The 17,075-nt window shown below is 38.5% G+C and overlaps 1 protein-coding gene across 1 annotated transcript in view; it reads right to left on the bottom strand.

Moving 5' to 3' along the window:
• Vwa3b (von Willebrand factor A domain containing 3B) overlaps positions 1 to 17,075 on the bottom strand; it is a 225,483-nt gene that overhangs the window by 52,407 nt on the left and 156,001 nt on the right. Inside the window, exons 14-18 of the mRNA XM_074050295.1 lie at positions 16,704 to 16,837; positions 14,392 to 14,549; positions 6,471 to 6,590; positions 4,940 to 5,024; positions 4,687 to 4,843 (exon numbers count right to left, since the gene is read on the bottom strand). Of these exons, the coding sequence (XP_073906396.1) occupies positions 4,687 to 4,843; positions 4,940 to 5,024; positions 6,471 to 6,590; positions 14,392 to 14,549; positions 16,704 to 16,837 (654 nt within the window). The remainder of the gene's footprint in view (positions 1 to 4,686; positions 4,844 to 4,939; positions 5,025 to 6,470; positions 6,591 to 14,391; positions 14,550 to 16,703; positions 16,838 to 17,075) is intronic.

Below are 17,075 nucleotides of genomic sequence, written 5' to 3'. Positions count from 1 at the left end.
ACTAGACACTTTTCTCTCTCAGTCCCACATTGTTCAGTACTGTGGATCTGACTTCACAGCTTAGGTTTATCCCCAGGGTTGCCACTGTCCTCACCACCTACACTTGCCTCCTGAATGACCCCATCTTCCCAGCCTCGCTCCTCCTCAACTATCCTCCACAGGGCAGCCAAAGTCCAAAGCTAATCTCTATCCTGCTAAAACCCTCCCATTCCCTTGGGGACTAAATTCAAGATCCTCATCTCAACTATGTCTCTTCTTTTCCCAATCTTTTTTGCAGTACTGGGTTTGAACTCAGGGCCTCCACCTTGAGCCACTCCACCAGCCCTTTTTTGTGATGGGTGTTTTCGAGGTTGGGTCTCACTGTTTGTCTGAGCTGGCTTCTACTGCGATCCTCCTGCTCTCTGCCTCCTGAATAGGTAGGATTACAGGAGTGAGCCCCAGCACCTGGATCCTTCTCCAATCTTAATTCCTCCCTTCAATCAGGCTGCCCCTCAGCTCCTGCTGCTTGGGACCCGCTTCCCTGTCCCCTCACTTTCGTGACTTCCCTTTTCCCTCAGGCTGACCCAGGATACCACTTGCTGAGGCAAGTCTTCAACACCTGGGTGAGGCATCTCTTGCACCTGCACTCAGCACTTCTCACTCATCACCTTCTTCTACAACTTTTACTTTTCATAGCTTTTTCCTCCACAAGACTGTAAGTTGTTCATGGGTAGGAATGTTGGCTATTCTTTTTGACACCTATTCTAGGGCCCAGTATTTGGTGGTACTCAGGTCTGCACTGAGTTTACTTGAGCCATTCCTCCAATGGCCTTTTAGTTTATTTTTCAGATAGGGTCTTGAGCTTTTTGACTAGTGATGGCCTCAGACCATGATCCTCCTACCTCTGTATCTTGCCTCCCTGAGATTATAGGCATGCACCACACCAAGGTTGTTTTTTGAGATAGGGTTTTGTTAACTTTTGCCTTGGCTGACCTGGAACTGTGATCATATCTTATGGCTGCCTCCCATGTAGCTAGGATTACAGGTGTATTGTTGGCTATTTTTATAATAAAGCCAACATTTATTGAGTGCTTTCTAAGTACTACCCATTACAAGCAATACTCCTTTGAATCCTGTAACAACTGGAGAGTAGGCAGTTGTTAGGGTACAGGTACATTGCATACATTATGAAGAACAGATTTCTTAACATTGGGCTGTGTTACTAAATTTACTCTTCCCCAGCATGGAGCCAGTGAAGAAGGGATGAGTTGAAGGAGGATTTTTTGTCTGTATACTACTTTCAGGATTTTCAAAGTGTTGCTACACTCATAGAGGTAATGATTATCAACAGGTAGTCTATGTAGTTCCTCTTAAGAAAAGGGCATTATTGTATGCTGCCTGTGCAGATGCAAGCTGGTAGAAATGTAAAATATATAGGGAGAATAATTTGGACTTATCAAATTTTAAATGCACATACCCTTTGGGTCCAGCAGTCCCGTTTGAGGGAATCTATCCCAAAGACAGACTTGTACATGTGTCCCAAAAGCCTTTGTACAAGGAAATTTGTGACAGGATTATTTGTAATAAGGCAAGGAAGGAAACAGCATAAGTGCTTGTTAATAATGGGGAAGAATCTTGCAACTAATGGAAAGGAGAAAGACCCATCTCTATTTTTTGTGGAAAAGTCTCTAAGATGTTCATTGTAAAATATAAAATGGCAATCCATATGGTACTGCCTTATTTATGTTTATTAAAATTCATGCATATGTATGTATACATATGTTCTGCATATGCATATACATATGTGCATGCAGAGAAAGGACTGAGAGGACATTTATCAATTTAGTTAGTGCTTTCTCCATGGATGAGGATGGTTGTGAGAGAGGTACCCATACTTTCCTCAAAGGACTTCTGCACAGTTTACATATCACACACTGAGACTGGATTCAGGTATTACTCATCAAATGAAAATAAAATAATTCAAAATTAATTTCCTTCTATATTTTCACCATTTCCATTTGCTTTTCTCCTTAACTCTTTTTTCAGTATATAATAAATATATGTTCAGAGTTTAAAGTACTACAATAAAAGTTTAAAAAGTATATAAATAAAAACAAATACCTCCTGTATTTGTTACCTGTTAACATTTAGGTAAAAGAAGAAACGGAAGGAGGAAATGCTGTTTGTCTCTATCATACATATAATAAAATTGCTAACATGCTGTATATGGAGTTTTGGACTCTGATTCTTTCTTCTTTGTTTTTTTGTGGTGCTGGGGTTTGAACTCAGGGCCTATACCTTGAGCCACTCCACCAGCACTTTTTTTGTGATGGGGTATTTTTAAGATAGGGTCTGGCAAACTATTTTCCCAGGCTGCCTTTGAACCATAATCCTCCTGATCTCTGCCTCCTGAGTAGCTAGGATTATAGGCATAAGCTACTGGCCTGATTCTTTCTTTTAGTAAGATATTGAGGACTTTCCCCCATGTCATTACTTATTCTTCATTTAATGAATGTACCTTCTAGGTATTTAGGCTGATTCCAAGTTTCTCATTCTTAGATAGTAGACAGCAATAACTATTCTCTGCATATATTTGGATCTCTATTACTGTATTTCCTTACATAGATTCCTAATAATATATGGACCTGTAGGGACAAATGTTATCTCTTAAGTCTTCTGAACATATTACACCAGTTGCACCAATTTAAACTTCCACTAACAGCATATAAAATTTCTTAGTTTGTTTTTGCTGGCATTGCTTATTGGTATTTTTTAACCTTGCCAACTTAATGAGGGAGAGGTTGTCTAATTAATTTTCAATTTGCATTCATCTGAGTCATATATTTACTAAAGTCAAACCTTTTTGTATAAAGTTTTGGCTTTTTCCCCTGTTTTTCTCTCTAGGTTTTCCACTGAGACAATCTCATTTTCTTATTCTTTTCTGGTGTGGATGTATGTGTATGTGCACATACATGTGTATGTACACTGACCACTGATTTATATATACATACTGACATACATTAAAGATATTCTTATGAACTTTTGTCCATTGTAATATCACAGATTTTTTTTGACATCTGCATTCACTTTATATGTTTTATGCAAAATATAATTTTATGTATTCAATCTATAAATCTTTCCTTTCTGATTTCTTCCTTTGATTATATGCTTGTACTTCCCTAGCCTATCATATTTATTTTTGAGAAGTTTACTTCCTAGTGTATCTCAAGTTCTTAGGTGCGCTAGGAGGGAGCATGATGAGCCCAAGACAATTCTGTTCCAGCAGAGTTCACTAAATATGTTTGATTCCACGTACAACTCAAGAATGTCAATCCAAGAATGCACACAATATGAAGGAACTGTCACCAAACTTCTGAGAAGAAATCAATCCCTGTCACTTGCTCTGTGCTGCTTCTGGAATCTTGAGGCACAGTAGGCAGAGACCAGGGTAGTGATGCCACCACAGCCTTCAGAGTAAGACTGGTGATGTCCACAGGATGTGTGTGGACTTCCATGGATTTTATTTTAAATGCGACTAACTGAAAAAGAATTCACTGGCTCACCTGCTTTGTCCAAATATATTAAGTCTTATCTATTTCAAGGCCAATTAGATAGTCTTTTCTTTTTGAAAAGTTTTCCTGCTTTTGATTTTTTCAGTATTTTTATATGGAAACTTTGAAATATACAAAAAAAGCAGAAAGAATAGTACAGCAAGCCTTGCACCCCTCAATCGTCTTATTATCCAAATTTAGCAATTATCAACTTACAGGAAATCTGTTTCATCTATTCCTACCCTCCTCCCCCAACACTCCTCCCACCATCTAGATTATGTGGAAGCAAATCCTACACCTTATCACTTCCTCTGGAAACACTTCAGGATGAGAAAGCCTTTAAAGGCCTTGCTTCTATTTAGCAAACAAGCCTGAAGTGTTGCTATGTAAGTCAATTGTTGCTGTTATATTTGCTAGGAAGCAGTGGAGGTCAATGTTCATGTTCACATTTTTTCTGTGTTTGTCATCTAACTGCAACCTGGATTCTCCACTGGAATTGTTTTTGCTACAGATTCAATGGTGACTTGTCCTTTGGAATGGGCAGGGGATTCCCTTCAAATGCCATATTCCACAGATGCTCAAGACCCTTATGCAAAATGGAATGCTGGCATACAAACTAGGCACATCCTCCCATATTCTTAAATCATCTCCAGATGGTTTATAAGATTGGGCATGAAGTAAATGGTATGAATACTGTATTAAATAATAAGGACAAGAAAAATATTCATGAATGTTCAGCACAGACGCAGTTTTTGATTAGAGGTTTGTTGAATACATGGCTACAGAACACACAGATACCAAGAGCCAACTGTGCTTCCTCCACATTTAACTCTATCACACCCTTCTCCTGGAAGCTCTTTCTCCTCTGGAGGACATGACTATCACTCTCTGGAGGCTCCCTCTCTCACACAATCAGTCTCTCTCTCTCTCTCTCTCTGTTTCTCACCCCCCCCACATTTCTGCAGCTCCACATGCTCACATGTCTGCAATGAGCTATGAACTGCCAACCTAACAAAGGCCAGTTTCCTCTCCACTTAAAAAGAGAATTCTTAAGAGCCTTTCTTTCTCTTTCTACAAATAATTGAAGCAGTTTATTCTTTATTTGAACAGAAAATAAAAATTACCTCAAGTATGGACATATAGGCAATCAGATTACCTCATCAAAGACTTTAGAAACAACATGCTTGTCCAGAACAGGAACATAGGTGGGACTGTGTGGCACGGCGGTCACAGACAAGGCATCCATGATGGTGAGTTTCTTGGCCACCAGGCTGTGTGTCTGGAGCCACTTTTCTGATGACATCTCTTTAGAGCTTAAGAACACAGATTGTGGGGTTTAAAAACTTGCAATAGGAAGGGTAAAAAACCAACAACATAACAAAACTGTCCTGTGAAATTAGAGCACTCACTTGTCATAAACTTGGCTCCCTTCTCCAGTCAATCTTATTGACAATTTGTCGTCCAGACACTCATTCATCAGCAGGAACCTCATTTCTGTGAAAGGGGAAATGGCAGTTGTGTATTTTCCTTATATGTGGGGTTTATATTAAAATGAAGAAGGATCTACTTGCTCAGTTCAATCGTGACTGAGGGCTAATAAATGGACCATATTTAGAGACCGTATCTTGACCTGTCAGAGTGGCTTCTCAGGCAATATTAATTTGCAATTTGCATTAAAGACCAAGGCACAGGTAATTATGACTCTGTCATTGTTTTGCTTATCTACCTCACCCTACATCTGTTGAGATCTCTCTCCATGAAAGAATCAGACATACTCATTCTCTCGCCAGAAAACACATTTTTAAAATGTTCAACGAGAACACCATTAACCAATGATTGTTCACTGTTGACTTCATTAGGGTCTCCCACAATTACAGAGGGCCTTGATCAACATTTTAGAGTCTGATAGTTTGTTCTGTGGTTCCTCAGCTCTATGTGGAAAACCAAAGACTGTTAGGTTCTATTTAAGTTCAAATTTTAACATTATTTGGGGTTTTACCAAATCTTTTTTTTTCTTTTTGGCGGTACTGGGGTTTGAACTCAGGGCCTCACGCTTGCTAGGCAGGTGATCTTACCACTTGAGCCACTCCACCAGCCCTTGGGGTTTTAAATGTACATACTTTTGTAAACTTGGATTTATAAATGGAAAAGAATATTATCCACTGAATGAGCAACATCTAGAAGGAGGGGTGTTTGGGTGTGAGCTGGTTAAATGCCTAAGAAATCATGTCCTATTCATCTTATCATAAGATCTTTAAGGACTGTGGATATGGCTGATTGAGAAAATACAGGCTAATTGAGATTGAGAAAAAGATATCACACAGAACAGCACTGAAGAAAACGGCTTGATTAAGGTATGATGAGTGACAACAGGAAGACTGTCACTCATGTGCTTTCTACTACCTAGGGGATTGTGTACAACATGTGTGTTTGAGATTTATTATTTATCAACTATTTGAAATGTAGCAAGATACAATAGGACATAAGCTTTTTATTTTAAGAATAATAATTTTGACCAACAGTGAATATTGAGTCATGCTTTCCTCACATTTAGCCCCCAGAGTTTGAAAATTTAGACTTGAGAGGGGCTCACTGGGTAGTATCACCTGTCATGAAGAGATAAAAACAAACCCGCTATGAAGGATTAGAGTTTCAAAAAGCACAGCATGGCAAGCATTACCAATAACACAATAGTTTTGTGAGTCACAAGTGTGTTAAACACCCAAGCATGAGTAACACAAGTCTAGTCCTAAGAAAACTCAGCGTGCTGAAGCTGGCAGACCTGATTTACAAGGGAGTATTTGAATAGAAAGCAATCTGTGAGTATTCAAAATATCATTTGTTTTCCTCAAACATGGCTATCCCCAAGTCTTTGAGGAATAGCTATATTGGGCTAGAGGCTGGCCTGTGTTTCATGGGGTAGGGACCTTCTGGGCTTGCCTTTGTCACTCAGAAAAGTGTTCCAGCGTCTGGAGTTGGAGCGGCTGTCCTTCCTTTCATTGTCAGCAAAGCTCTTGAGGGTGGACATCTGACTTCTGAGGAGGCTGGTTTTGGTTGATTCTTTGGCATCGCAGGGAGACGGGTTAAAAGAATTTGGTGAGATGGAAGGAAATACTTTATTAGATACAATTATTTTGTTGGATCCTTAGAAAAAGAATGCAGCTTTAGTTTCTCAACCCTCAGAGGATGGTCCTGCCACAACTCAGTGCTTCAATATGGCTTGCTCCCTTTCTCTGAATTCAAGCTGTGACCCTCTTGGAAGAAATCCACTTCCAAGGTCATTCAGGTTGCTGACAGAATGGTTTCTTGCAGTTGCAGGACTGAGGTCCCCATTTCTTTACTGGCTCTAGGCCAGAGCCTTTCTCATCTCCTTAAGGCACTATATCACTTCCATGTGGCCCCACTATCTTTAAGTCAGCAATGGTGCAGTGCATTCTTCTCATGGTTCAAATCTCCCTGATTATCTTTTCTGCTACCAGCTGGAGAAAGCTCCTGATTTTAAGGTACTTCATGTGAGCACCCTGGGCCCACCAAGACAATGTTTGTCTTTAGGTCAATGCAGCGTAATCATGGGAGCGGTGTCTCATCACAACCAAAGGGTGCAGGGTTTAGGGTAGACATCTTTGGCAAGTCATTAAAAAATTCTGCCTACCTTTTCTATCCAGGCTTCTATTTACATCATGTTCTACTTTTTGTTGGGTCTCTTCAATTGGCAAGTAGACATTTTCCAAATATTGACATTTGGTCTGAGTATTTTAAGGGATTATGAGCCTATGACAAAATATCTTGATAACTTCTCATATCTGATAACACAAACACATTGATCAGAAATGTGTTTTGTGTTCTTCACAAGTTAGAGGCACAAGTACCATGGCTTTATGTAAGGATATGTGAATGAAATGTACCCATGTTTTCAGTGAGAGGGGACTCATTCTTTCCTACAAGAAGTTAGACACTGGAGTGATGATTAGTTAGTAACCTGCAAATGGTCTATCTTTTGCACAGAACAGCAATACCAATGGTCTCTATACATGAAGAATGGAAACTGGAGCATGAAATTCATTGTTTTTCTAGGCAACAAAAGGGTGAGACCTGTCTTGACAACCTCTGTAACCAGGAATTTAGAAAGATAATTTTTCTTGGGATCTATGTCTGTGAGCACAAGAGACTGATGATCCACATAAGAGAGACAAGTCACAGCTGCTGACCACACTGGTAGGCCGCCTTGACCAAAATCACTAGGCAGAAACAGTCACATACACAATTGTGCCAGCAAGCCCTCAATGTCCCCAAACATAAACATGGTACTAGTCCCAAACCCTGCAAATACTGAATAAAAACATTTATTTATATGTGAATTCAAGCATTTAACTACTCCCAAAACTGTCTAGTCACCACATTTCATCACTCTTCTCCATTAAAAATGGAGATGAAATAAAAATCCAGCACAGGGTTGCCCATCAATACCAAGGATCCTAAATTTAAGTGGAATGATGAAAGTGACAAAAGGCCATTAAAATGTTTAGAATAAGTATCAAAAACAGCTGTAGCAAAACTTATGTTTACTGGGGTAGGCAGGCAGGACTGGAAAAAGGGATGAGACACACAAGTGGCCTGGTATGTTTGTCCTGATGGGCCTTAGACTCTCTTCTCTTAAAGAGATATCAGAAACAATGAGACAGCATGCAAGAGCAACAGCGATTGACCATTTGAGGAATTCTTGGGTCCCTGCGAGGTAAAGGCTTGCTCTCTTCTCCACCTAGAGACATAGAGACATCTAAGGGACAGCATTGGAGAGGCCACCACAACCCTCTCCCTGTGGGACATCTAGCATCTGGTCTGCAGAGACCTCTGCTGCCATCTCAAGTGGTACCAGCAGGGAACAGTAGGAAACCCAGGGACACCAAAAAAAAAAAAAAAAAAAAAAAACCAAAAAAAAAACAAGTACCAAAATAATTCTGCAAAGGCTATGAAAATTAAATTGCCCACAGCAGCAGGCCAAGGCCTATATGCTAAATTTAAACAGTGACTACTTTTCAAAATAAAAGACTGAAATAGGACCCAGTATTGCTAACATAACAGACAAAATGCCTGTAGTATTATACCAAATAACCACTCATTCTAAGAACTAAGAAAATCATGCATTAAATAAGAAAAAACACCAAATGATGACAACTCCAAGGTGAGTCAGAAATTAGAATTATCTGACAAGGATTTCAAAGAAATATAAAAATGCTTTAAGGATTTAATTTTTGAAACAAATGAACAAATAGAAAATAAGAACAAGTAGAACCAAGACTGAAAAAGAAAAAGAGAAGATAGATACAAAGCACTCTTATTAATAATTGAGACAGGAACATTGCAACAGGTCTTGCAGTGACTAAAGAGGTAATAAAGGAATATAGTGAACACTTTGCCTCATACATTTAACAAATTAGGAAAAATGGGCCAATTTCTCAAAACCCACAAATTTTAAAAATGCAGATGAAATAGAAGAATAATCTTAAAACCATTACAGAAAGCTGGGCATAGTGACATACAGCTATAATTCCAGCATTTAGGTGACTGAGGCAAGAGGATCATGAGTTCAAGGCCAGCCCATGATACATAGTAAGACCCTGTCTCAAATCAAATGTGGAGAAATTGAATTCATAATAAAAACTTTCCTGAAAAAAAGAAACCTCTAGATCCAAATGGTCCCATGATAATTTTACCAAACATTCAAAGAATTACACCAGTTTTTCCAGACATAGAAGAAGAAGAAATTTTCTCAACTTATTTGATGAAAACAGTATTAGCTTAATACTAAAATTGGATTAAGTATTAAAAAAAGAAAGGAAAGAAAATCTTGGACTCCAAACTGATCTGTAGATTTAATGTAATTCCTAACAAAATTACAAGGTTTTTTTTTTTTTTAGAGGTACTGGGATTTGAACTCTGGGCCTCATGCTTGCTAGGCAGGCACTCTACCACTTGAGTCACTCAAGGGTGTTTTCTTAAAGAAACATAGATGAACATAGCAATGTGTACAGAAACTTTAGGCCCTAGAATAACTAAAAATAATTTTGAAAAAGAAGAATAAAGCTGAAGGAATCACTGTACCTCACGTTCAGACTTTCCATGTAACTACATTGATCAAGACCATGTGGGATTGGCAGAGGAACAGACATATGGATCAATGGAGCAACACAGAAACTAGATTCAACCCACACAAATAAGCCCTATTGATTTTGACAAAAGTGCAAAATTAATTCAGTGAACTGCTGCTTTTTAAATAAATGGTGTTAGAGAAATAATTATAGCACTCCCCCTCCATAAAAGAAAGAAAAGGAGAGAGGGAAGAAGGAAGGAAGGAAAGAAGGATGCAGGAAGGAAGGGAGGGAGGGAGGAAAGGAGGGAAAGAATAAAATAATTATGACATAAACTTCAAATCTTATACAAAAATGAACTTGAACAGATCATGGACTTTAATGTAAAGCAGAAAACTATAAAACTTCTAGAAAAAAATAAAACCCTCAAGAATTAAGGCTAGTTCATTAGATTTGACAGTGAAAGTGGGATCAATGAAAGACTGACAAATCAGATTATCAAAATTAAAATCTTTTGCTTGAAATTAGAGATAAGGGCAAAATAGTTTCTGCTGGGTATTGAGGGGGGGAGCGGGAGGGGGTGGAGTGGGTGGTAAGGGAGGGGGTGGGGGCAGGGGGGAGAAATAAACCAAGCCTTGTATGCACATATGAATAATAAAAGAAAAATGAAAAAAAAAATAAAATAAAATCTTTTGCTTGACAAAAGCCCCTGTTAAGAAGATAAAAAGACAAGCTACAGACTAGGAGAAAAGATTTGCAAACAGCATATCTGACAAGGGTCTAGTACATAGAATATGTGAAGAACTCCTAAAACTCAACAGTAAAGAACAAATCATTCATTTAGAAAATGGGCAAAACACATGCACAGACATTTCACTAAAGATGATCTACAGATGTCCAATAAGTACATGAAAAGAACCATGAGCAATTAGGGAAATACAAATTAAAACCACCATGAGGTATCACATAATCCTCAGAATGGTTAAAATTAGAAAACAGTGACAGCATCTCATGCCAGTGATATAGAGTAATGGGACGGATCACTCACTCATTGTGTGAAATGGCAGTTACCATGGGAAACAGTTTGGCAAAATATCCCTATTTGCAGACAATATGATCCTATACCTTAAAGACCCAAAAAAACTCTACTCAAAAGCTCCTAGACACCATCAACAACTATGGCAAGTTAGCAGGATATAAAATCAACATAGAAAAATCATTAGCATTTCTATATACTAATAATGAACAAACTCAAAAAGAATATATGAAAACAATTCCATTTACAATAGTCTCAAAAAAAAATCAAACACCTAGGAGTAAACTTAACAAAGGATGTAAATGACCTCTACAAGGAAAACTATAAACTCCTGAAGAAAGAGATTGAGGAAGACTATAGAAAGGGGAGAGATCTCCCATGTTCATGGATTGGTAGAATCAACATAGTAAAAATGTCTATACTCCCAAAAGTAATCTACATGTTTAATGCAATTCCCATCAAAATCCCAATGACATTCATCAAAGAGATTGAAAAATCTACCATTACATTTATTTGGAAACACAAGAGACCACAAATAGCCAAGGCAATACTCAGCAAAAAGAACAACTCTGGAGGTATCACAATACCTGACTTCAAACTATATTACAAAGCAATAACAATAAAAACAGCATGGTACTGGCACAAAAACAGACATGAAGACTAGTGGAACAGAATAGAGGACCCAGATATGAAGCCACACAACTATAACCAACTTGTCTTTGACAAAGCACTAAAAATATACAATGGAGAAAAGACAGCCTCTTCAATAAAAACTGCTGGGAAAACTGGTTAGCAGTCTGCAAAAAAACTAAAACTAGATCCATGTATATCACCCTATACCAATATTAACTCAAAATGGATCAAGGATCTTAATATCAGACCCCAAACTCTAAAGTTAGTACAGGAAAGAGTAGGAAATACTTTGGAACTAATAGGTATAGGCAAAGACTTTCTCAATGGAACCCCAGCAGCACAGCAACTAAGAGATAGCATAGATAAATGGGACTTCATAAAACTAAAAAGCTTCTGCTCAACAAAAGAAATGGTCTCTAAACTGAAGAGACCACCCACAGAGTGGGAGAAAATATTTGTCAGCTACACATCAGACAAAGGACTGATAACCAGAATATATAGGAAACTTAAAAAACTAAACTCTCCCAAAATTAATGAACCAATAAGGAAATGGGCAAGTGAACTAAAGAGAACTTTCTCAAAAGAAGAAATTCAAATGGCCAAAAAACACATGAAAAAATGCTCACCATCTCTAGTAATAAAGGAAATGCAAATTAAAACCACACTAAGACTCCACCTCACCCCTGTTAGAATAGCCATCATTAGCAACACCACCAATAACAGGTGTTGGCGAGGATGCGGGGAAAAAGGAACCCTCTTACACTGCTGGTGGGAATGCAAACTAGCACAACCATTCTGGAAAAAAATTTGGAGGCTTCTTAAAAATCTAAACATAGATCTGCCGTATGATCCAGCAATACCACTCTTGGGAATACACCCAAAAGACTGTGACACAGGTTACTCCAGAGGCACCTGCACACCCATGTTTATTGCAGCAGTATTCACAATAGCCAAGTTATGGAAACAGCCAAGATGCCCCACTATTGATGAATGGATTAAGAAAACGTGGTATTCAAAAATCGTATGTTCTCCCTCATATGTGGACATTAGATCAAGGGCAGACACAACAAGGGGATTGGACTTTGAGCACAGGATAAAAGCTTTAGCACTCAAGGGAGGGGTGAGGATAGGTAAGACACCTAAAAAAATTAGTTAGCATTTGTTGCCCTTAACGCAGAGAAACTAAAGCAGATACCTTAAAAGCGACTGAGGCCAATAGGAAAAGGGGACCAGGAACTAGAGAAAAGGTGAGATCAAAAAGAAATAACCTAGAAGGTAACACACACGCACAGGAAATTAATGTGAGTCAATGCCCTGTATAGCTATCCTTATCTCAACCAGCAAAAACCCTTGTTCCTTCCTATTATTGCTTATACTCTCTCTACAACAAAATTAGAAATAAGGACAAAATAGTTTCTGCTGGGTATTGAGGGGGTGGGGGGGAGAGGAAGGGGGGCGGAGTGGGTGGTAAGGAAGGGGGTGGGGGCAGGGGGGGAGAAATGACCCAAGCCTTGTATGCACATATGAATAATTAAAAAAAAAAAGAAAACGTGGTATTTATACACAACGGAATTTTACTCAGCCATGAAGAAGAATGAAATCTTATCATTTGCAGGTAAATGGATGGAACTGGAGAACATCATCCTGAGGGAGGTTAGCCAGTCCCAGAAAACCAAAAATCGTATGTTCTCCCTCATATGTGGATTTTAGATCAAGGGCAAATATAACAAGGGGATTGAACTTTGATCACATGATGAGGCGAGAGCACACAAGGGAGGTATGAGGATAGGCAAGAAATAAAAAAAAAATAAAACCAAGGTAGCATTTGATGTCCTCAATGCAAAGGAACTAAAGCAGAAACTTTAAAGCAACTGAGGCCAATAGGAGAAGGAAACCAGGAACTAGAAATAAGGTTGGTTTGCAAAAAATTAATTTAGAATGTAACACATATGTACAGGAAAGCAATGCGAGTCAATTCCCTGTATAGCTATCCTTATCTCAACTAGTAAAAACCCTTGTTCCTTCCTATTATTGCTTATACTCTCTCTTCAACAAAATTAGAGATAAGGGCCAAATAGTTTCTGCCTGGTAGCGAGGGAGAGGAAGAGGGTGGGAGAAAAGGGAGGTGGCAGGGGAAGGGGGGAGAAATGACCCAAACAAAATTGTATGTACATATGAATAAAAGAAATAAAAAAAAGAAAGAAAACAGTTTGACAATTCACTTTTTAATAAAACATTCAATTGCCATGTGACTTGGCAATTGTACTCTTGGTGATTCATCCTAAATAAATGAAAACTTACATGTACATAAATATGTACATGATTGTTCATAAACTGCTTTATTTGTAATAGTCAAAGTTGGAAATGTTTCAGATGTCTTTCAACAGATAAATTGTTAAACCAACAGTTGTCCATCTACCTCCTGGAGTACTACTCAGCAATAAAAAGGAATGAACTATTGATAAATGTTAAAACTTGATAAATTTTTAAAAAGCCAATCCCAAAAGGTTATGAACTATGATTATATTTATATAACATTTTTGAAATGGCAACATTTTAGAAATACAGAACTTAATGATTCCCAAGGGTTAGGGAAGGAAATGCAAGGGGGGGGAGTGTGGTTATAAAAGGGCAGCATGAAGAACCCTTGGGATGAGGGAATTCTTCTGTATTTTGAGTGTCTTGGTGACAACTGAAACATAGACAGATTACTGGATACACACACAAATGAGTACAACAAAACTGGGACAATATGAATAAAATCTGAGGATTGCATCAATATCAACATTTTAGTTTCAATTCGTAATGTTAGTTCATAATATTTTGGGGAAGTATGGTACAGGATGGGTTTATGGGATCATATCAACATATAGTTATCTTAATAAAAATTTCAGTTAAAAAACCCTACAAAAGGCTGATTATAGCTCAGTGATAGAGTGTTTGCCTAGCATGCACAAGACCCTGGGTTTGATTCCCAGCACTGCGAAAAACAAACAACAAAACCCCACAGATTTAGGGCTTCTAAAAATACTATGTGGGTTTGGTTTTAGCCTCTCTTGTTGAAGGAAAACCAGCAGAATCAAGTCATTTTGTTCACTGATACCTGCATGGAGGACTTTCTTTTTCTGAGTTTTTTGATTCAGAAGGTCCCATGGTCCTTTCAGTATATTTACAGGTGAGGTAACCGTTGATTCAACATCACATTGAGGTTTTGCACATTTTTCTGGGGTTGAAACCATGGAAGAGATTTCCTTTTGATGCCTGTTTTAATTTAGATAAAAGGTAGACCCAAAAATAGAATGGAGAACAAAAACAAAACGGAAGAAAAAAAAGATTTTCATCAAGAAGGAAGAGGTAAATCAAAACATTCATGTTGAGCATTACAAACTTAGAGAAATGACCTTTCCCTATTTGAGTTAATATAAAGGTGTGGCTCCCATCACACATCTGTTTCTTCCCAGATGTGTGACCTCATTCAAGTTGTTCAACCCTCTCTAAGCTTCTTCACGTTTGTCATCTGTGTCACAGGAAACTTCTTCACCTGTGCGTCAACTACATAGAGCCGAAGTGATGATTAATGGGTTACATTACAGAAACCCATTTCTCTAACCAAAGTGTCAACCAGGAAGCTCTTATAAAAGCAAAAGAAAGGATCTCCTGTCTTGGACCTCCCATGCCTGTAAGATATCATAGTAAGCCATTCTGGAGAAGATCTGGGGCCAGAGCGACCCAGAAATTCTGGAATATTTTCCAAAACATTTCTTTCTCTGAAGCTCTGAACACAGCAGCCACAGAAAGGAAAGTCTCCAGAACAAGCTCCTACTTCAACACTGTTAAGTGCACTCTTCCTCCTTCACCAGCCTCCCACCCCACTCCCACTCCAGGAGTGCCCACCCCACATTCTGTAGTCCTTTGTGTGCCTGTATGCACACTGTGCAATCCGGTGGCAGAAAGGACCAGGCTTACATTCATCTGTGCATCTCAGGTCTCCTGGTGCATGATTTGTTCTCAATAGATCTTTCAAGAAAGATTTGGGGGCTGGTAATTTTTTTCACCTAATGGAAAACTAGAAAAAGCCAGCTTATTGTTAGCTATAGCTAAGTGAGAGATTAAACTTTTAAAAAAATGTTGTTTAATTAAAAGAAAGTATGGAATCATGGTATCTATAGAATGATGTGATGCTTTTTACTCTTTCCTTTATATTAAGTTAGAGCTCTTATTATGTGCCAAGCACATCCTCATTTAATCCACCCAGGGGCCCTGTCACTGCCATTACTGCCATGTTTAGATGAGGGATCTGAAGCTTAGTGAAGTTAAGTAATTTTCCCAAAGTCACTTATGATGTAATAGTTGGAATATTGAAACGTTTCTCTGCATGACTTCAGAACTGCTCCTTCTAGCCCTCAAAAAACAAACAAAACAAGCCTGCATCTATTATTAAAACTGCAAGCACAGTCAACTGACCAAGTCAACTTCCAAGCAACAGCTGGTCACTTTGTCCTGAGATTTTAAGTTTGATTGAACAAGGGGAAGAAGACATCTAGGGCACTGATTGAAAGTATGGAGAAGGTAACTTATACTTAAGTGATGCTTATTGGTTTAAAGTTGCCAAATTTAGAAGATCTATTTGTGCTTTCCCAAATTCTTAAAAAGTAATACAGTAAGATCTTATTGTAACATGGCCCATCACATTCACCTCTTTTTTCCTAATTCCAAACCATGCTCTGTCCTCGCCCCCAGCCCACATTCATGCTTGGCTTGTTAATAAGAGGACAGTAAATTTTGATGAGCAATAAATTATGATTGATACGTGTATTATCATGCCTTCACTTTGCTATCACTCTTTTAATTAAAAAGACATCCTCCTGGCATGGTAGGTTGGGACACTTGAAGATATCTATACAAACAACCTTAATCATTTTAATAAAACTTGACACATTTCTTGAGTGTCATTTAAACTACTAATTAGAAACGTATTATAATACAAGCTAGAGAAAGGCCCCTAGAAGTCATCTATCCTAAACCCACCTCCACAGCTGTCATTTTAAAGATGAAGAAACAGACTGGCAGTGATGGAGAGGAGCAGAAAGAAGTTAAGGCATCCGCGAGGTCACACTCTGTGACCTGGTCCACCTGGTTGCTGAATTAATTCTCCTTCATGGCACAGCACATTCTCTGCCCTGGCTCTGCTTGGGTTTGGGGCGCCTGTCCACTCTGGTGTTGCATATGTGGCTTCCTCAACTCCATTGTTATAAACTACTAATTCTCCTTCCTTAAAAATAATCCTAACTTAATCACACTATGTGGTTCTTTCACTGAAAGCTCCCAAAGCGTTTCAGGAAGCAGGTTGTCAGAACAAGCAGAGCATCTGAGAGGACCCTCAAAGAAGGGGGATCAGGCAGCTAGCTCACTCACTTGCTCTCTCCTTCCTTTTCTTCATGGTGCCACCAGTCCATGGCCAAGCACTCAGAATAAAGCGTTTGCACCTTCTCCAGATCACTATACCCCTGTTCCATTTCCTGAATCAAAAGAGTCAGGTCTTCATTCTGCTGAAATGAGAAGTAGATACCTCATGAGATTGCACAAGAGTTCAAATTTCAAACACTTTGAACTGAAAACCAACTGCAACAGGAAGAGAGAATCTAAGGAACGTCATGGGATTCTCATATTATTCCATGTCTATCCAGCTTTATGGACATATAATTCACGTAAAAGAAACTGAACATACATAAAGTATACTGCTTGAAAAGTCTTGACATTCACACGTGTGAAATCATTATGATCAAG

Source organism: Castor canadensis, chromosome 12 (assembly GCF_047511655.1).
Source record: "Castor canadensis chromosome 12, mCasCan1.hap1v2, whole genome shotgun sequence".
NCBI classification, from domain to species: Eukaryota; Metazoa; Chordata; class Mammalia; order Rodentia; family Castoridae; genus Castor; species Castor canadensis.
This window is presented reverse-complemented; position numbering and strand designations above follow the sequence as displayed.